The sequence below is a fragment of the Morus notabilis genome, unplaced genomic scaffold, assembly GCF_000414095.1.
Source record: "Morus notabilis unplaced genomic scaffold, ASM41409v2 Scaffold1027, whole genome shotgun sequence".
NCBI classification, from domain to species: domain Eukaryota; kingdom Viridiplantae; phylum Streptophyta; class Magnoliopsida; order Rosales; family Moraceae; genus Morus; species Morus notabilis.
The window spans coordinates 25,780-47,383 of record NW_010360033.1 but is presented as its reverse complement, the minus strand read 5'-3'; the positions used below and the strand labels follow the sequence as shown (position 1 = coordinate 47,383).

At 34.4% G+C, this 21,604-nt stretch overlaps 2 protein-coding genes across 2 annotated transcripts; one reads left to right on the top strand and one right to left on the bottom strand.

The window, feature by feature from the left end:
* Positions 1-36: 36 nt before the first annotated feature.
* On the top strand, positions 37-5,649 carry LOC21390739 (mitogen-activated protein kinase kinase kinase NPK1). The gene is made up of 17 exons (XM_024164039.1): positions 37-501; positions 605-646; positions 963-1,028; positions 1,113-1,223; positions 1,313-1,393; positions 1,478-1,555; positions 1,640-1,722; positions 2,065-2,146; positions 2,286-2,386; positions 2,836-2,875; positions 3,184-3,243; positions 3,337-3,383; positions 3,477-3,687; positions 3,781-4,014; positions 4,136-4,473; positions 4,584-4,651; positions 5,247-5,649. Exons 1-17 carry the CDS (start codon positions 181-183, stop codon positions 5,342-5,344), a joined length of 2,061 nt encoding a protein of 686 aa, XP_024019807.1. The 5' UTR covers positions 37-180; the 3' UTR covers positions 5,345-5,649.
* Positions 5,650-18,468: 12,819 nt separating this feature from the next.
* LOC21390737 (protein FANTASTIC FOUR 3) lies at positions 18,469-19,861 on the bottom strand. The gene has a single exon (XM_010095685.2). The coding sequence runs from the start codon at positions 19,483-19,485 to the stop codon at positions 18,469-18,471; it is 1,017 nt and encodes a 338-aa protein (XP_010093987.1). The 5' UTR covers positions 19,486-19,861.
* Between the last annotated feature and the right edge of the window lie 1,743 nt (positions 19,862-21,604).

Below are 21,604 nucleotides of genomic sequence, written 5' to 3'. Positions count from 1 at the left end.
TTCAAATTTCCACAAACAAAAAACCCAAAAAGAAAAGAAAAGAAAAGAAAAGAAAAGAAAAACCAGAGATGAACCAGAAGTTCACGACGACAATACTCACAAAATCCTAACCATTTTCGCGTCCGTACAAGCCTCCATTGAAGCCCTAGCGAAGCACGAATCGAGTTCCCGAAACTTCCGATGCAAGACCTCATCGGATCGGTCCGCCGGTCGCTGGTGTTCCGAACCTCCGCCCAGGGTGGCGGCGACGATGGTGGGGGAGGCTTCGGTGGCTTCGTCGAGAAGATAGGATCCAGCATTCGCAAATCGCGAATCGGACTGTTCTCGAAGCCTCCGCCGGTCCGGGCGCTTCCTCCTCCTCCACCGCCGACGAAGCCGCAGAAGAAGGACGAGTCGCCGCCGATCCGGTGGCGGAAGGGCGAGCTGATTGGATGCGGCGCCTTCGGTCGGGTCTACATGGGGATGAACCTCGACTCCGGCGAGCTTCTCGCAGTGAAACAGGTTTTGTTTTCTGTGATTTTAGTGATTTCTCTCTCCAATGTAGATTTTCTAATCGTTGCAAGGTCCTTTTTTTTTCATTCTGGGATTGTTTTGGAACTTGCAGGTGCTAATTGCTGCTAATAGTGCTTCAAAGGAGAAAACACAGGTATGAATTTTAGTTGCAATTATGTAGATTTTCTTGCTTTTGAACTCGATTTTAGTAGCATCAGCGGTTCTGATTAGTCCTAGCCGTTCTGTAACTAAAATTGTGAACACAAAGTATATGAAGTGATAAGTTTGTGACTCTTCTTCCTTTTAGGCTTACATGCTGAACAAAAAGGGTTCAAACGAAATTCTATACTGAATTTCAATTTTTATCTAATTGAACTGTAATTTTGTTAATTGAACTAGTAGTAGTGCACAAGTTTAGAACTGACGATAAGGAATGTTTTTGGTTGGAAAATTGTATCTGATGAAAATAGGCTCAAATTCGAGAGCTGGAAGAAGAAGTGAAGCTTCTGAAGAATCTGTCACATCCAAATATAGTTGTGAGTGTATTAAAATTTCTTCCTTGTTTTGCGGAAGTGGTGGTGATTGCTTATCTTTTAATAGTTCCAATGTTTGATTTGCAGAGGTACTTGGGAACTGCTAGGGAAGATGAGTCGTTGAATATTCTATTGGAATTTGTTCCAGGCGGATCCATATCATCTTTACTGGGGAAATTTGGATCCTTTCCTGAGTCTGTAAGTCATTTGGTTGATGTTTTCTGAATAATGGATTATCTGTTGATTTGAAACATGGATATAGAAATTTGAAATCTTTGGTTGAACAGGTCATAAGAATGTATACGAAACAGTTACTATTGGGTCTCGAGTACCTTCACAAGAATGGGATTATGCACCGGGATATCAAGGTAACTCTTCCTTTTCTTAGTCAAACTCTTATACATAGGAAAAATAGACATTTCTTTGATTTAATAAGGGACATATTCATATAGGGTGCAAACATCCTCGTTGATAATAAAGGGTGCATTAAACTTGCGGACTTCGGAGCATCCAAGAAAGTTGTTGAGCTGGTATGACCGTTTTAGAGTTTAGTTAACACTGGATTTGTTAATTTTCATACACATCAGTCAATAAGCTTTTATTTGTTCATACAGGCTACTATAAATTGTGCCAAGTCAATGAAGGGTACTCCATATTGGATGGCTCCTGAAGTTATTCTCCAAACTGGGCATAGCTTGTAAGGAAAAATCTTCACTTGTATAGTTGAGATAAACACATAACTGCAGTTTTTGTCCTCTGACATGGTAGAAAGATTTATTTATTGAAATGATAGGCATAGCAAGATCGATGATAAAAAAACGTAATGAACGAACAAAAAGATGAATACTTTTCAAAGTAACTATATGCTACAAAAAATGGAACATCTCCTTACCATCCTGATTTGAATGTCATTTCCGTATACGAGCGCACTAGATTATGAACTCTCATAGTCCATTCTCTAATTTAGAGAATAAAGTACAGTTATGTTCGTCTCTCTTTAATTTTGGCCTTGGAATTTATGAACTTTGAAATGTTTTAGCTCGGCCGATATATGGAGTGTTGGATGTACTGTGATTGAGATGGCTACAGGAAAGCCTCCGTGGAGCCAGCAGTATCAAGAGGTGAACGTTTTCTTTCTTTTTGCCGCCCCCTCCCCCTTCCCTTTCCGTTTTTTCTTTTCTTTGATGCATAACGTGTGTACAATTGAAGCTTATTTTTCTCCCACAAAAGACATAGACTCATAATAGGTGTTTCTTTCAGGTTGCGGCTCTCTTTCATATTGGAACAACAAAATCTCATCCACCCATTCCCGAACATCTCTCTGCTGAGGCCAAGGATTTTCTGCTAAAATGTTTGCACAAGTACGATTATTATTTCTTCACTTTGTTCTCACTCCTTCTTTCTGCACGTCCTGCAAGACCCAATAACATGCTTATCTTATAATCTAGAGTCTGTTACATATTCATTTCTTGGAACTGAGGTTTATTCATTTTTAAGTAAGTCCGTAACTCAATGAGAAATTTCCTTACCTGTCCAATTTCTAATGATTCAAGATAACCATTTGTTTCGGTATAAATAGTGATTATCTGTTCTTCCACCGCTAGAGGGGCTGATTGAGATTGTTTGAGCAACTCATGTAATCGTTGACCTCTTGCCAATTGATTCTGTGTAGCTTTATCGAGATCAAATGCAAATTGTGCAAAGATCCTATATTTTATTTTGTTTTGGTTGTCTTTTAATTTGTCTTTTAAATTTTACATATTGAACTTTGAAAGAGAAAAATATTCTTCTCATAAGAATGTGGTGACAGGGAACCGGACTTTAGGCCAGCTGCATCAGAGTTGTTGCAGGTAACCCAAACTGTAGATTCATGCATAAAATATATAGCACCAGATACATAAAATGATAAAAGTCATGCATAGCATACAACACTTCGTATTACATTTTCTCAAGTGCATATTTGCAATTGTGACTTACCTTGATAAAAATTATGCATACAACACATCTTGTTACATTTCTGAAGTACATATTTGCAAAGTTGACTTAGCTTTTCATTAATTGATAGTACTTGGTAGTTCTTCTACACTCTCTTTTCTAGTGTTTGCACATCATATCTTAGTTTTTTACTGCACCATTAATTTTGGCTAATTGTGTGCAGCATCCATTTGTCACCAATGAGTATCAGGAATCGCTTCCAGTATTTCGCACTTCAGTTTTGGTCAGTATAATTGCTGTTAAGAATTAGTCTTTTTAGTCTATTGTTCTATCTTTTCACTATATTTTCTTTTCTTGCTAACTTTACTCCTACCAGGAATTTGGAAACGTGATGGCAACACCTGGGGTAAATCTAAGGAACTCGTGAGTATCTTAACTTTGTGGTGTCCTTATTGGATTGTTTGCAATCTTGACTCTTGAATTATGTTGATAATGCTGCATAAACTCCTCGATCAGAAGGTCAACCTCCGCTGGCTTGAAAGATATTTTTGACTTGGGTGGTTTGAGATGCTCAACTGTATATCCCGAGAATTTTTCAGGAGCAAGATCACACTGGGCACAAACCAATTCTGATGATGAAATGTGTCAGATTGATGATAAGGATGATCTTGTTGTTAGTTCGTTAGTAAAGTTCAAATCTGCCTTGGACTCAAATGATTTGACTAAGGTAATGGTCTCTCTCTCTCTCTCTCTCTCTATATATATATGTTTAGATGTGTACCACTAACTTATACATGGGTTGGTTTGTTCTGTTGACTAGAGTTTTAATCCTATGTGTGAACCAACTGATGATTGGCCATATAAATTTGATAAAAGTTTGGAGTTGGATGGAGTTGGAATGAACACAGCTCCTGGTCAAACTGTTCAAATGGCTGATTGCAGCCCTGGAGTATCTGGCAAGGAGAACGACTTTGAATTTTTTTCTGGCCCATCTGCAGCTGAGGATGATGATGAAGTGACAGAGTCAAAAATTAGAGCCTTTCTGGATGAAAAGGTGCTCTTTCCAAGAATGAGATCAATCTTATGCTTTTTTTTATCTCGATAATGTTGTGTCTTGAAAGTCCTATATTATGGATTAGAGAACGTAATTGTATAACTCTACAATATCATGTCAGGCATTAGATCTGAAGAAGCTGCAGACACCCCTTGAGCAGTTCTATAATAGCACAATGAATGCAGCTGATCATCCAAGTGCTGTGGGAACTCCTGATGGTGAAAATGTTGCAAGTAATCTAAATTTACCTCCAAAAAGCAAGTCACCTAGTCGGTTACCTAGCAGAAGATTCTCTTCCATGATTGATGCTGCCAAGACTTTCAGCCCCGGGACCAAGAGTCGTACAAAAGAAGCATTAAATGCTAGCGGTGTACATGCTCGAGCCTTGCAAGAAATCCAGCCACCTCAGCTTAGTGATTGGAAAGATCTTGATGCTCAGGACGGGTCATGTAGCCAAAGGTTCATTCTCATGCTTTTGGTGCTTTACATTAGCTTTGCAACCCTACAGAATCGCTTGTCCAGTTTATCCTATTCAGTAACTCTAACGTTTAAAACGGTTTTGCTTGTAGCACAAGCTGCTCCGAGAGGGAAAGGAAGTGGACAGAAGAGCTAGTTGAAGAGCTTGAGAGGACGCGAGGTAATTTTTTTGATTTCTTACTCCTCATCACCTGGATATGATTTTTAACTTTCTTTTCCACTTTATGACCTGTTCTTGGCCACTCATATGGTAATAACCGCACTTCATTCTGGTATTCAGTGTGCATGATCATAATCCTAAAAGAGATGCTTTTAACGTTTCCTTAACAGCTCTTGAGTAAGATACCTGAGATCTGCTGGTATCCGTCACTCTATGGTAATAACCGCACTTCATTCTGGTATTCAGTGTGCATGATCATAATTCTAAAAGAGATGCTTTTAACGTTTCCTTAACAGCTCTTGAGTAAGATACCTGAGATCTGCTGGTATCCGTCACTGAATGAGCAATTAGGAACTTGAAAATTCTCATAATGCTTGATATGTTCAGTTGTTTAGCTGATGTAATTACATACAATGAAAAGAACAAAGCTTGTGTTTCCGTGCTCTTGTTCATAAAACCATAAAGCACCAGAAGAAAGTCCTTGTTTTCGTTTTTCCTTATCCCTTGGTCGTGACTAACACGATTTCGTCTCAGTTAATTTTAAATGAAACTTGCGTGGTTTTAGTATGGATTTTGACGGGATCGCCTTATGCAGAGATTATGCGTCAAGCGGGGGTAGGAGCCAAGACATCATCTCCAAAGGATCCGATACTAATTAGACAGAGGTCACGGGTTGCGTTCCCAGGAAAATGAAACTGTATGTACCTCAATTGTATTTATGTCAGTTTTTCATACGGAAATAAGTTATAGATTTTCCGTTGAGGGAGTGATCATCATCACGCATGGATTCCCTTATGGTGAGAATGGTGTCCATTAGTAAAAATGGTCACCTTGTCATACCTGCATGAATAGAGCCTGTAAGCCCTCCCACCCCACTGTATTTTTTGTATTATTTTTGTTTCGATTCTCTTTCTTCCATATGTACGTTATTGCGGAACATGAATCATGAAGTACTTGAGTTTGTGTGAATCATATATAATAGAGAACAATATAACGGTTCCAGCAAACATTCTTATTCTTTTTTCCTTCTATATTTGAGCCCCTCCTACTTCCATATTCCTTTCTCTTAAAGTAATTATGGACCAATTTGAGATTACTTTTAAAACTCCCAAAAGCACTTTGCACAAAAAATAGTGCAACTATAGTGCCTGGTTAAAGTTTACGGGAAGTTATTTTGAGAAGTTGGAATATGGAGACGTTCGGTTCATGGATTAAAATCATGTAATTAGAACCATTTTTAATTTACGTGTATTTTTTATAAGAGAAAACACTGTAACGAATCATGAATCATGATTCAAATCATAGTTTGAATCCTCTAACCAAACATCTCCTAGTTTTTAGATTCTAATTCTAATTTTCAAGTTATATTGTGCTGATTTGTTAAAGAGTAGTAATTTTGCATATTAGCACTAGTGATGCTTATCACGTGTTCAAAACTAATTACAGTTTACGTGTTAAATGTAGAACCCATTATACACATGGTTCTGTACTAGTGATAATTAACTTTTTTTTTTTCTTTTCCCTCCTAACTTGGGGCTTTTGTTCAAGAGTAATAACATACATCGTGAAAAATTTTGTCATGAGCATCATGAATGCCAGCATGTTGAAATTCTCTAATTTCGAATAAATTGAAATGAACGTTTTGTCTCCGTTACTTTATCCTACCCAACTTATATTTTAGTTTCACGATGTTATTAAATTACCTTTTTTCATGATGTATATAATTTTTCTTTGTTAAATACATTACGGAAAAGGACAAAACATCATTCCAAATAATGTCGGTATTCTCAAACCAATAAGAGGGTTACAAAACAAAATTGGAATGATTGATCATTGGTGGCATCATGCATTGCGCTTTGTTAAAAAGGTGTGACACCATTTTTGGAGTGGTACAACAAAAGCATCACATAGATATTTTGTCGCTAGAGAACCATTGGATTCCTGAACTTTTTTCTTTTGAATTTTCTTTTGAATTTTTGGCAAGGGGTTAGATGACACGAATCCTTAGCTCATGAATATGTCTACATATATATTATATCATTTTCCCCCATCTTTTAGAAAATTTTCTCACCACTTTCCACACCAATTGGAAAGCCTCAAGGGCTAATCATTGTGGGTTATATAAACTTATATTCATCTATCATATGCTTGGCCTTAACCCGTAAGAACCTCAGCCTATGACAAAATGGATATCGATTCAGAGCCCATTTAGAATAATAATAAAAAGATGATAAATACTCGTTAGAGTGCATGAGTTTAATTTTTTATTCTTGCTCCTGATCAATATTCTTTTTATTTAAATAAATATATTAGTTAAAAAGATATTAATAAAAATAAGAGGTAAAAATTTAAATCTATATAGAAAATAATTTTCTAAAAAAAAAAAAAGCCCCTTTCCATTTCTTGCTTTCCAATCCTGGTTTTTTTTTTTTTTTTTTTTTGTTTTTGGGAAAGGAAACCAATTGCTACGTCTCAAGAAAAAAAAAAAAAAATCTTTTCTCAAATGCATATATGCTGTTTATGCTTCTTGTGGGTTGAAAAAAAGAAGAAACATGCCATAAAATCTGCGAAGAAAAATGGGTGAAACTTTTTTGTATCTCTTTGAAGTCAAAGAAGCACGAGTTTGGTGAGTGGAATGATTAATGTGGGTAATAGAGAAACAGGAGCCGTTTTTAAGTCGCCCAAATGTTGGCTTATGGGCCGCCTCTAAATAATCCCCTTGTGTTTCCTAATTCATGTACACAATGGACCATGGTACACACAACCTTACCATGATTTTGCTTCAAGAAAAAAAAAAAAAAAAAAAAAAGATCACCAAAAATCTGTTAAAGTCTTTTTTGTTCCCTCGAGACAAAAAAGAGTTACATTGAATTACAAGCAAAATTAACAAGCTTGGTTGGTGAGGTCAAAATTACAAAAGCTAATGTAGCTTTATGTTGTTGCCTAACTTTTTCCTCCCTCCTTATACATAATTACTAATATGACACTGATGTAGGAATTTGGCTATAATGGTCGTTTGTACTAGATTATCAATTTAGGTATATGTTTGTTGTGTTATTGTTATATCAGTAAGTTATAAATAGTATAGTAGTTAGTAGCTATTGTAACAGTTTGACTTAACTATCGATATATTAAGGGGTTGTTCTTTTGTATTTTTGAGTTAGAATGACTTGAGTGATGATTTTGAATTGAGTTTAAGTTATAATTTGAGTTGAAGTTGTAACTTGAGTTTGTGTTTGGATGTGCACATTTGAGTTATGATTTGAATTGAGAATTTTTTTGAGTTTGTGTTTGAGTGAGTCAAAACTTAAATTTGTATTTAGATAGTATTTTAATAAAAATTCAATGGTGATGAAAAATTTTAATAGGGTATATGGGTGGGGTTTTATTAGTTTTTTCGTTGTGAATGCATAGAAAAAAAAAATCTCAATCAGAATTAAAACGAAAAAGTTATGGTATTTTTAAGAATATAAAAAACACTGTTCATTAACTTGAGTCCGAGTTTATGAACTCAAGTTGAAGGGGAAACTTGAACTCGAGTTTAGCCTTAAACACGAGTTCAAACTCGAATTCAAATTCGAGTTCAAACTCAAATTTTACAAAAGAACATAAACTTGAATAAAGTTGTAACTCGAGTTCAAATTTTTTTTTAGTTTTGTTGCAAAAGAACAACCCCTAGACTTTGTTCATTTCACTGATTTAAGTTTAAAATTCGAGTTTTACTACAGTAAAAAGTTCTCAGAAATAGTCACATCTAACTTTTCACTACAGTAAAAAGCTCTCACATAAAATCACATCTTAATTTGAATTAAAAACTCGAATTAACGAACTAAACATGTCCAAATATTAAAATTGAGTTTTTCGTCCAATTTAAGAATTTTTCTTTATAAGTTATGTTTCGGTGGATTTAAAATTCTTTAGTCCCATCTTCTGTCTGAAGTAGACACGTAAATTCTATATTTCCAATTCCGCTGCATCAATATATAAATAAGGCTGAAAGTTCTCTCGAACTCAAGAAAGAGCGTTTGAAGAAAAGGGATTTTTTTTTTTTTTGAATTAGGGTATGAACTTTTTGAATGATTGGAAGGGACAACAAGGCATGAAAAGATATTTGTGTGGGATGAGGTGGACCATTTCTTTTTCTCTTTTTGTAGTAAAAGTGGAACTTTCCTGACGTGAAACACCTGGATTCTGGGAGATCAATAAGATGATGATAGATTGTTAAAAACTAAAATATCAATGAGTTAAAAAAAAAAACAAAAAACAAAAAACAAAAACAAAAGAACTACATGAAAAAGATGAAAAGTAATGGAACACAAAATCTGTTTTCGGTGATTGATTATGCACTAGGGATGTTAGTTACCACTCTAATTAAATCTTCACATATCTTTCACTGATTAACTTGTCTGAAGACAGAGTAAAGAGAAATTAGATGGATTTGTCACATGCAGGCAACTTTTTTGTAAAGGGTAAAGCTTTGTTTAATTGCTTCAATTGTAAAAAATGTTTTGGAACATTAGGGGCATGTTCTTTTAGAGTGTGACTTGAGTGTAGTTTTTGAGTTAAATTTGAGTTATAACTTAAATTAAAATTGTAACTTGAATAAAGTTGAATAAAGTTAGAACTTAAAAGAATATGAACTTAAATAAAGTTGTAATTTGAGTTTAAATTTTTTCTGAATTTTGTTGCAAAAGAACAACCCCGTATGAACCTAACTTATTTGCCATAAGATGCATGGTGCGGCCAAGTGATGATTAGATTGGTAAAAAAAATAATATTCAAAGAACTAGTGAAAGAAAATTAAAAGAAAATCTCAAAAGAATTTTGACCATTCCTTTTTTTTTTTTAGACTATTGGTGATTTGGGATTTGTGACAAATCAATTAGCAATATATAGGTGGACCAACCTTTTTTATAAAGAGAATATTTTCATGATATTCATGAATATTCTCCAATTTGTAGGTGAGGTAGGTATCTCTCTATTTCCTCTACCTCTCACCCTCTTAAAGGATCTCTCTCACAAGTCTCATATCATTTAATTACATCAAGGAGGTCTTTCTTGTAATTCCCATCACATTTTCCATTTTGAAAGAGAGATCACAATCTAATTTGTTAAGTAATGTGTTTCATGTCTTTCAGACCTGACACCATGAAAAGAAAAAAAGAAAAAAAAAAGTATAAGCATGAATAGGGAAAAAAAGAAAAGGAAACAAAAGGATAAGCACAAAGAATTCTAGTGGTTGTGATTGAAAAACCATATCCTTTAATTTTAGAAAGCCTTTTCATTCCTTCAGACATAAGTATATCTTAGTTAGAGACTATAACGTCATCATACAACTATATATATATATATGTGTGTGTGTGTGTGTGTGTGTATATAATAGAGCCTCTTATCCATTTATGATGAAAAATGGAATTTAATGAAAAAGACAATGGTACAAGCTGGACAACGTTGAAGAGATTCAAATCTTCATACGTGGTGAAGAACAAAACTCAAAATCCACGTAAGATTAAGATTTGTCAATATCATATATGCAAACCACACAAAATTTGTGAGAATTTGATCTTCAAGTTTGGACAATGAGGTTGAGAATGAATGTGTTCCTTGTGTATTATGTTTTGTGAACGTGTGCCCGTGTATCTCATTAACTTGGAATAATAATATTGCATGTTTCATTGTGTATCTCTTAGGTGTCACTTTTACACATTTAGCTACATTCTTATCCATTTGCATGGGAAAAGAATTATATATATGGAGAGAAAAAAGAGGATCTCAAATTTTGAATGTGCATGTACTTTTCTGAGAATTGTTAGTTAATTATATGTACCATATACACTTTTATTGATCAACATTATTTTTTTTCTCTCCTTTGAAAATTTATTGTAAAAATATGGTAAAGGAAATAGTGCGAGGACGTTAGTCCTAACAGAAAGCAGCGCTGTCCTCGCAGAAAGTCTTTTGCGAGGACACAAGTCCTCGCCGTCTCCTCCTCGCAGAAGACTTTCTGTGAGGACAAAAGCTGATCCTCGTGGAATGCTTGATGCTTTCCCGAGGACGCTAGAAATCCGATGACATGGTAAAAATAAGGATCGGGCAAGTTTTTTGAGAGGACATTGTCCTCGCAAATTGTGGTATTTGTCCTCGCAGATTGTGTTATTTTAATATTAAAATTATTTTTTTTTTAAATTAAAAAAATAATTGATAAATAATTTTTTTTGATTCATTTTAAAAATAACATAAATTAAAATTAATTAAAATATCATTAAATACCTAAAATCATAACACAATCTCAAATTTCCATAAAATATAATATCAATGGTTTTTCACAAATCAATACTAAATTACACAAACAATATCTTAGACAAAATAATAAAATACAAATAATAATATAAATAAAATTTAAATCATACCTGAAAATGAGGAGAAATTCAGATTTCCTCTTTACCACCTAAAAAACCAATATCCAACTACACAATTTAGAAGAATAAAAATGAACAAAATGTATATAAAAACACAAAATATAACTCAAAAAATTGTCTAAACTTACCTTGAGAGGTAATGTGAGAGCAATAGAGAATTCGAACTTCAATAAAATAGGGGGTAAGAGGAGATTACAAGGTTTGAAAATGAACACAATACACAAAAAAGAACTCTTTATGGTCGGATATAGAGCAAACGAAGGGAGGGAGGAGTGAGTTGAAGAAATGAGAGAGATAAGGAAGAAATTTTACAAAGAATTTCCGCCATTAATACATAGTCCTTGAAGTGTTCTCTCTAGTATCGCAAAGAAAGAAAGATGAACGAAGGAGAAAATCTGAGCAAATATGTTTTGTTTTGATCATATTAGGGCCTTCCGTGAGGACTAGTGTCCTTGCGGAAGGCGTTACAGTAGTGAAACATATTGTTTCACTACTACAAACTTAAGATAAGGCGGGACAAGGGCCCCGCCTTTTTTCACGGGATTCGACGAGGACAAACATCATCGCTGAATAATGGTCACACCCTCTCTGGTGTGATTTTGACAGACCGAAGCGGTCAGGAATCCCTGCATGACCTAAACACTCTTCTGCGAGGACATTGCCCCTTTTCTGTGAGGATAGGATCCTATCCTTGTAGACTACATGGATAACGCGAGGACTACATGTCCTCGCCATTTTAGTCCTCGCAAAAAGGACTTTTTTTTGTTGTGCTAGGACCTAATTGCATGGGAAAATTTTTTTCGATCAGAATTAATATTGTTTGTTTCTTGAGAGGGCCTACTGTTTTATCCATAACCAATTAGGATGAATATTATTTAGTCAATTTTTGCCGCTTTGTCTTTTTGGTTGTGGTTTTTATGTGTGTCCCAAGGTGGATATGGTGGTGGTGGGGGTGAAGATAGATATATGGCCCCTTTGTGACAAAAGTGGTTCCTTTTGTTGGTGATTCCATAACAGGCTAGACCCACCAATTAAGAATGTGAGAACTTTCTACTTCTCCTCTCTCTCTCTCTCTCTCTCTCTCTCTCTCTCTCTCTCTCTACCCAGCTAATTACTTTTTGAGTAAAGCAAATTGAAACAATGTTTAATTAGTGCTTGACCTGCATGGCTATATATAATTGATGCTTGATAGTAATAATTTACTTGCACTCCCAAACACTATGGAAAACATTCTTCATTTACAAAACTGTCATTATTGCTTACTAATGAGTTTGGTAGGAGGATATATATATATATATATATATGAATTTTCAATGGTTACGTTTTCATCGATAGTCACTCAAGAATAATTATATCAAATGGAAAAAGAACATCCTGTCTAAATTAAAACTCTCTAAATATTTCTTTTTATATGTATACATATAAAATATATTTATATGCACATATTATATTAGATGAACTTTATTATGGAGACATAATACTGGTTATGTAAGTAAAACAAGTTACTTAGCATGGTTGGTCCTCTTTGCATATAAAGTACTTGACGTTAGCACTATAATGGAAAGAAAAGCGCTTTCATGAGAAAATATTCAACCTTCCTATATCTAATTCAAACCAAGAAAATTCCCCCACCTAATAAAGGGCAAGCGTAAACCGAAAAGGAAATTAAAAAGAGAGGAGAAAAGTTGTATGTGTAGAAAAGCGACTTAATTATTCAGCGCTTTTAAGAACTTTGTTCTAGTGGAACTACTTGTATATATATGCTATGGATTGGCATGAACTGAATGATATATATATATATATATATATATATGTGTGTGTGTGTGTGTGTGTGTGTAAGAAATATTAATAAGAACTTTCAAGTCCGATTCTTAACCAGCAAGAAACTAGATACTCCTTTAGTAAAAGAGACCAATATAAACCCCAATTGCTAGTAATGCAACTTTTAGCTAGCTTTTTTAAGAAATATCCGACAACATATATACAAACTTTTTATAAATGGAGAAGCTTTACCGGTCTAATTTCTATGTGTCTTGGATTAGATCAAATAGGATGGTATATTGTGGATTCCATAATATAATAGAACATACTCTTGGAAAAGGAAATTATAAATATAATCCACACATAGAGGGATTTTTTGTTATTTGTATTGTTTACTAATTAATTCTCTGTTTTTAATTTATTCGCGTTACTACTCCATTTAGAGAATTCTGAAATAAAAAAAATAAAAAAGAAAGATCATATCAGGAAATTCATTTTCCTGATTTTAATTTTTGTTAATTAGTTCTCACTTTATTGAATGTCATCGGCAAATTTAAAACTGAGGGTAATTAACTACATATTACACAAAATTCCGGAGCTAATAACTAGCGATATATGTTTCTGCATTTGCAACATTATTTTCTTAATTTTGGAAGAGAGTGAGGACTTTATTGATTGGTGTATGGATAAGAAAGAAATTTAATTTTCTTTTCAAGATAGTATATATTCGAGCAATTGGCTCAAACAAAGACACAAAAGGACCAATATGTATTTGTATATATCTATTGAATAAGGACAATTCTAATTAATTAATTAGATGCATTTATTGACTCGTGACACATTGTCTTAAAGCTATCGACATAGCCTTAAGTGCACCTAACAAGGAATTTTGGAGATGTACATATATACATGTTATTACTCAAAATTTATGCTATTATAGTTTAATGGAAAATATCATTTCAGGAATTACAAGTTACATGCTCAAAAACTAGCTGCGGATTACCACCGACTACTAGAAAATTCGACTTTAAACATAAATTGGATCACTAATAAAGACGGATTTTGTTTCTGCCTTCTACCTATTTGAATTAGTTATTATCAGTATGGTGATGGTACTAGACGATTAGATGTGCTTCTACGTTATGTCGCTCGTGTCCTCAATTGATTTTATTCATCAATTGTAATGGTTTTGTCTAACAAACTTTGATCGTGCACGTTTTTTTATTTTTACCGAACGGGTTTTATTCGGTCTCGACACTTGCGTTCGTCCTTGTACTACTTATATGTTGTTCTCGGTCATGAGGTTTTTGTTTCAATTTTGAAATAGGGATTACGTACGCATTTGGATATGTACAAGATTCAAGCTAAATTAATTAGTGTAGAATGCTTTATGCTATCTTAATTAACTAAGACAACATTTAGTACCTCGAAAAAACGTCATGACCAAACTATATAACAGACACATATATATACCTGGAAGTGGGTGCGACGTGTTGGATTATCTTCTTGCATATTTTAGGCCCCGTTCATTTCGTTGATTCGAGTTTAGAATTCGAGTTTTGCTACAGTAAAAAGCTCTCACAAACAATCACATCTAACTTTTTTGCTACAGTAAAAAGCTCTCACATAAAATCACATCTCAACTCGAATTAAAAACTCGAATCAACGAACTAAACATGCCCCTTACCTGTACGATCCATAAAGAAATCGCGTGTGTGTGTATATTTATATAATATGTTAATACATATAGGTTGATTATGGTATGCTGTTGAGTGCGAGTGTAAACAAAGAAAGATATTTTCTTTCTCAATGAGTCATAAATGTCTGTGTTCCAGCAAATAAAATTAAAGGTGAGCAAAAATATGCATCTTTTTATATATTGGTGGTGCTTTTGAAAGATATTTTGTTTTGTTTGTACGTACCTAGTATGTATTTGAAAGGTATTATCAGTATTATGGAGGGCATACACATTACAGACTAAAGTCTAGGCATTGAAGATTCAACAAGAGAAATGAATATGCATAATATACATATATATATATTTGTGTGTATGTGTATATATACATACATATATATGTGTATATATATAACACATTATCCTATCGGATATGCGTAATGAATGGATGCCCTAACTCCACGATTAGGCCCCGTCCACCTTTTAAAGGAATCATGTCAATCATTCATTTTTATTGCATGTGACTATATCAAGGTGGTGCCAGAACATGAAAAGGAAACTGTCTTAATGTTACGTAGTACTCTTGATCCAAAAACCACTTGATCATTCAATAGTACAATACTGATGTAAACCCATCAATTTCTCCCATCTCAAGCAATATAGCTAGGCTACATATATTCTATACATATATTCTATACATATACACACATACATATAAATCTTTCAGCGTTGAGATTACCTAAATCTAGCTATTTATAGCTAGGCTTGATCTCTGCAGCTTTAAAATCTCTTAATTTGTTTGTATCTATGAATGATGACTGATCAACCATCATTTGTCTCAAAGACTACCGGCCCGTTTAGTTCGTTGATTTAAATTTTTAATTTGAGTTGAGATGTGGCGTTATGTGAGAGCTTTTTACTGTAGCAAAAAGTTAAATGTGACTGTTTTTTAGAGTTTTTTACTGTAGCAAAACTCGAATTCTAAACTCGAATCGGTGAAATGAATGGGGTCATTGTTTTCTAAATATATTTCCCAATTCGTCACAAAAAAAAATGTATATATAGATACATCTATAGTTTTTACTCTACTATACTTCCACCATAATATATAAAAATAAAAAATATAATTTGATATTTTATAAACATGACCCTGACATTAAAAATACTTAACACTAAAAAATTTAGTCATTTGAATTATCTTCATGACTAATTTTCAATACTAAATGTTATGTTGAATAAATGTCATGTTACGTTTTTCACTTTTATGCGTTATACAAAAGTACGTTTTAAGAAAACCTATATGTATCTATATTATATATATATATAGATATTGGCCGTTATGAAACTTCATTATCATGAATGATGAAGGAAAGAGATCGGCCCCAAGTTGGGGTGATTTTTGGAGGGGAGAAAGGGAAAGATGCTAGTAATAATGAAGAAACAAAACTCTGGGGTTTAACAAATGGAAAAAGGTGAAAACGAAAGGAACCCCTTTTTCAGCAGAAAATGCGAGAAATGGTCGGTTGATCGATCGATTCATATCTCTGAGGAGGATCCAACACCATTTACAAGCTTTCATGAATATGAGGATAATATACAGCCTTCGTCGTATTGTTGTACGACTCTCTTTGCATGTGCGTTTTCTCATAACATGTTTTTTCCTTCGTACAAACTCTCTACAACTATAACACCCACTTGCGACTGATCTCTTTTTCGCATTGTCATGCGTACATACATGTGCTCTCTCTCTCTCTCTCTCTCTCTCTCTCTCTCTCTCTCTCTCTCTCTCTCTCTCTAGTTAATGTAGTACCAGTACATTTCTCTCTCTTTCTCTCTCCTCTCTCTCTCCCAGGTTGGTCCCCAAGGACTGTACGGAATGGATACGAATCCCTGCTGTTTGTTACTTGGTTAGATTGTGTGCTCTGAGAGTATCTCAATTCCGACAAATGATATGACACAATTCCCTTCTAACAGTGTCAAAAAAAAATTTGCCATTGACTGGTGATCAGTAGTGAGTGGTGGCCGTGGCCCATGGAATTAGGAGCTAAAAGTAATAAATTCCATGGCAACATTAAACCCTAGATAATCACTAGAATATTGTGTATTATGATCACAATAGCTGGTTATATATTGATCAAGTACTTTAATATTCACTTAGCATAGCTACGGTACGAACTAGACATTTTTTGATTACATACCGTATATTTTTTCAAGTTTTGAATGATAGTTAGAGCTACGTTCACTTCGCGGATTCGAGTTTTCAATTTGAGTTGAGATGTGATATTTTCTGAGAGCTTTTTATTGTAGCAGAAAAAGTTAGATGTGACATTTTCTGAGCGTTTTTTACTGTAGAAACCTAAAACTGAAAACTCGAATCGGTGAAATGAACGAGAACTAGGTGTTGAAAATTTGAGTCGTTTTTCTTCGAGTAAGACTCGACGATAAAATTTTTAGGCTTCGTTCACTTTGCGGATTCGAGTTTTCAATTCGAGCTGAGATGTGACATTTTCTGAGAGCTTTTCACTGTAGCAGAAAAAGTTAGATGTGACATTTTCTGAGAGTTTTATATTGTAAAAATTTAAAACTGAAAACTCGAATCAGAGAAATGAAACGAGACCTTAATAGTTCACATTGATTTGATCATCATTTTGACGCGTGAAAGGTTGTAAGGTGCGGTGGTGTAAAAAAAAACAATCTTATCATAGTTAATTTAGTTCCATTATTCTTGATATATTTATGTATATTATCATCGCTTGTGTACCGTTAGGTGAGTATGCCGGATTTTCTCTTAAGTACATGAACATGCATGGTATTGCTTCCACATGACATGTTAAGATGAACTGTAGTTGATGATATGAGAGTTAGTGATGATAACTATTATTGGTGGATATTCAAGTTAAGAGACTTTAAAAAGGGCAAAATTATAAAATGTTGAAGGATATATCCATGCATTACTTTACTTGCGTTTGAAAAAAATCATGGATTCTTATTATAGCGAAAAGAAAGAGCATAATAAATAGGGTCATTTGTTTACCCACCATCACTTAAAAGAGGGTATATTCGGGGGAAAAAAAAAAGTGTACTTTATTAGTGGATAGTGAACGATGTGTGTTACCGTGAAGTATATAGCAGTGATAAATATTAGTGAAATTAATTCCTCAAAAACAATTCTAAATTCCACCTTCTAAGAAACATTTCTGAATGGATAAGGTAGTTCTTTCTATTCAACCACTAGTCAAAAAGTGATTGTGTAGAATTCAAGAAGAAGAAAAAAAATCCCAACTTTCTTCTTTTTTCCATTCTTGATCATCTTAAGGTTGAATTACAATACATATTTCCATTTATTAGCCTCTAAATCTTACAACAAGTGTCAGACCATGGCAAATTTATTATAAGTTTTCCCAAACTAAATGTTTCCCCAAAATGAAATATAATTTGAGAATGTGATTCTAAACTTTTATCTTTTACAGTAGTGTCAGACTGTTAGGTGTGAAGTCGCTAATTTTTTTCTTTTTGTCAATCCTTTAGTGATGAGATATATATGATTTTTATTTTTATTTTTTTCTTCTAGATGGACAATGTTTGCATCTATGTAGTACATTACAGCTTCTTAATCAAAATAACCGCGAGTTCTTCTAATTAAATTACTTTTTGCTTGTTTGTCATCATACTAAAGTATGAAAAGGACTTGTTCCTGTGCACAAGAGAGAGAAAGAAGAGAGAGAGAGAGTAACGATATTAACTACCAACCACATAATCAACCGCATTCGAGGAAACAAGAGGAATTTATAGAAGGATAAAGGGAACAAAAAGAGAGAAAGACAAACACAAAAATTGTAGATTTTTTTTTTCATTTCTCTTCTAGTAATTTTTTTAAATTATTATTAAATATCTAGATCATTACTAGCTAGTAGTAGATAGAGAAAAATAAATCCTAAATAAAGCTTTTTTTTTTTTTTTTTTTAAGAAGAAGCCACCCATAAAGGCTCCCAATTTAACATTGAACTTGTTTTCTTCTCATATTGTACTTCACCATCTTCTTTGCACCTCCTCATATTACTTGCTCCTCTCTCATACTTTTCCCTTATTCCCATTTTACCCTTCTCCCTTTCCTCCACTTCTTCTTCCTCCTCTTCTTTGACGTCGTTTTCCTCTTTTGTGTCGTTTTCATGCCCTTCCTTTTCACTCACCACATTTTTCTCCTCCGAGTCAAACGTAGCCGGTGGTGCGCAATAATCTTCTTCCAACAAACGCAGTCTTAGGCGGCCATCACTTCTCTCCGCATGGAAACAAGATCTCAATGTTGATGGCCCTTTAACGGCCCTGATTACCAGCCGCCCATCTTCCCTGTGTGGCCTCACCTGCAGAGAATCCCTCCCACTCATCGTCGTCAATGGCGGTGGGAAGCTTCTTTTTCCCCTCGTTGTCGTTTTCTTCTCCTCCGTCGTCGTTTTCTTCTCCTCCGTCGTCGTTTTCTTCTCCTCCTTTTTCATCTCCGAACTCCAAGCGCTCGACAAAATGCCGCTCTCGATTACGTCGCAGCTTCCCGTCTCGTTCCCCAGATTCTCCGTGCACAACTCCAGGCTCTTCTGGCTGAGGGCAGACGACGATCGTTTTACCAGAGGGTGGACGTATGTCGCTTTCTCTTTCTCACTCTTGGCGGTGGGGAGAGACTGGAGGAAGCTCCAACCCCCATTACTGTTGTTGTTGTTGTTGTTACTATTATTAATATTCTTCTTATTATTATTAGTATTATTATTATTAGTAGTAGTAGTAGTAGTATTCCCCTCTTCTTTGTGATCATCGTTGGAGCAGTGAAATTTCCTCGTCGTCTCTGTCGTTTTCGCTTCCTGGAAAAATGGCTCAAAGGGGCGCGAAAAGTGAGGTAAGATTGATGAGGAGAGTTTTAGCCTCAGTGCTCTTGGCTCTAGAGGAGACTCTAGACATGACTGTAAACCTGGACATACAATAGTTGCCATCTTTTTCTTTTTGTTTGTTGTTGTTGTATGTCCGATATTAAACCCAAAACAAAAAGGTATCCAAAAAAATGGAAAAGAAGTTGTTGCGATGGTGTGAAACAGAGGACTTTTGGCTTCTGGGGTGAAAATGGAAAACTGAAAAGTTTCTCTCTTTCTGTTTTTTGTTTTTTTGGTTTTTCTAGTGCGAAGAGTGAGAGAGAGTGACTTGGAGGGTTGGAATGAGAAAAAAGGGTCTTTTTCTTTTATGGGTAGAACTAGAAGAGTGAGAGAGGCAGGGCAAAACAGAGGAGTTTTGGGTCTTGGGCTACAACAGAAACGTAAGTTTGTTTTATTATGGAGAGAGAGAGAGAGAGAGAGAGAGAGAGAGAGAAATATGGAGAGGAGAAGGGAAAGAACATGTATGATAAGCGAGGGGAAGGGTCTGAATTTGTAGTCCCAAAAAGTGCCAGGAGGGTACGGTGTAGGGAGGCCTTTCTACACCACTTGAATTATACATTTAGTATTTTTGTTTTTGACTCAATCTGGGTTTTTTTTTTTTTTTTTTGAAATTTATGTGTAAATAAAATTTATCCATATAAGAAGACGTTTTGCTGCTGGTACATGTTTTTAAATATTAGATTTAATTAAAATCAAAAGAAAATAAAAAAAATAAATGTATATATACGACTGATATATTCTGATAAAGATTTTTTCACTTTAAAACGATACTATTCAATATCCTATTATTGTTAAAGAGTGTTACAAAGAATTTCCATATAAACTAATGTCCTTCATCTTTTTCATGAATGTAGTTAAAGAGAGAGAAAGATGGGATTTTGATTCCTCCAAAAATTACCAGCGTTTTCTTATCTTCCAAAGGAGAGAAAACAAAGTCAATAGACAAGAAGGATTCTCCCCAATTTTTCTTGAAAGTGATTGCTACTTCCTCTGTTTAATCAAAAAATAGGAGCATATAGAAATTCTAAATCCTATCCTCTGTGTTATGTATGATTCATATGTCTTGACAGTCAAGATACCAGTTGATTTTGCTTCAAAAAGGAATAAAGAATGGAACCAATATATTACATATATTTATATATAATTCATCACATCAGCCCACATCCTTTGAATTTCCAGGAAAGATGAAATTACATTATTGCACACCATACATGCCAACCAAAATGTACAACGGATCTGAAATTCAACACCATTTATCGTATTCTTTATCCTTAATGCCGACTTCTGAGGCAACAAAAGACACAATACCGTGTCTGGGAAGGACAAGATTGTCATAAATCAAAAACTGTATGAATATTGAAAAAATCACCAAAATTGAGGTTCCTGCATGGCATCAATCATTATGTTTGGGGTTAAAAAAAAAAAAAAAACTGTGACAGATATTAAAAATGAAAATCTATGGTCGATATGAAAGTATCCCTATCGTAGAAAGTCCTTAGAAAATGATGGGCCAGATTCCCCTTTTATTTTGCTCCGAGGGCCTGAAATATGCAAATTTTCACCTCTAAAGACTAGTTTTGCTGTTCATTTGAGATCAATCATAATAGCGTCTTATGAATATGTTAACCCCGGGTATATTGTTTAAAAATTTCAACATTTTGGTTTTGTGTTTTGCTTTTTCTCAACCTTATGACTTCAGATTTTCCACCTTCGTAATAATATTCTTTTACGTTTGGTTGAAGGATTCAAACCATGTGATTCGAATTATTTTTGATTTACGTGTATTTTTTGTGAGAGAAAATACTGTAACGAACCACGAATCATGATTCGAATCAGGAAACGAATCCCTCTACCAAACATCCTATTATTCTTTTGGGACACCTAAAATTGCTCCAAAATTGGTGCTGCAGGGTTTGTGTTAACATCATTCTGTCCTGGCACATTGGCTTCCATGATCAAGCCCACACCTTTTGTGAAGCCACTTCACCAATCGTACGGACGCCTTGTGCAGACACACACACAACACATTTCAAAATCACTTTGAAAAGGAAATAGTGATCCTCCACTAAGTGCCCTTTTGTTTGTCGGCTAGGTGCTTTTAGCTATGCACCCTTAGGATCTTTATTTCTCTTTCTTACTCTTGAGAAAAAAAAAAAAAAAAACATAGATGTTTTTCTTATAG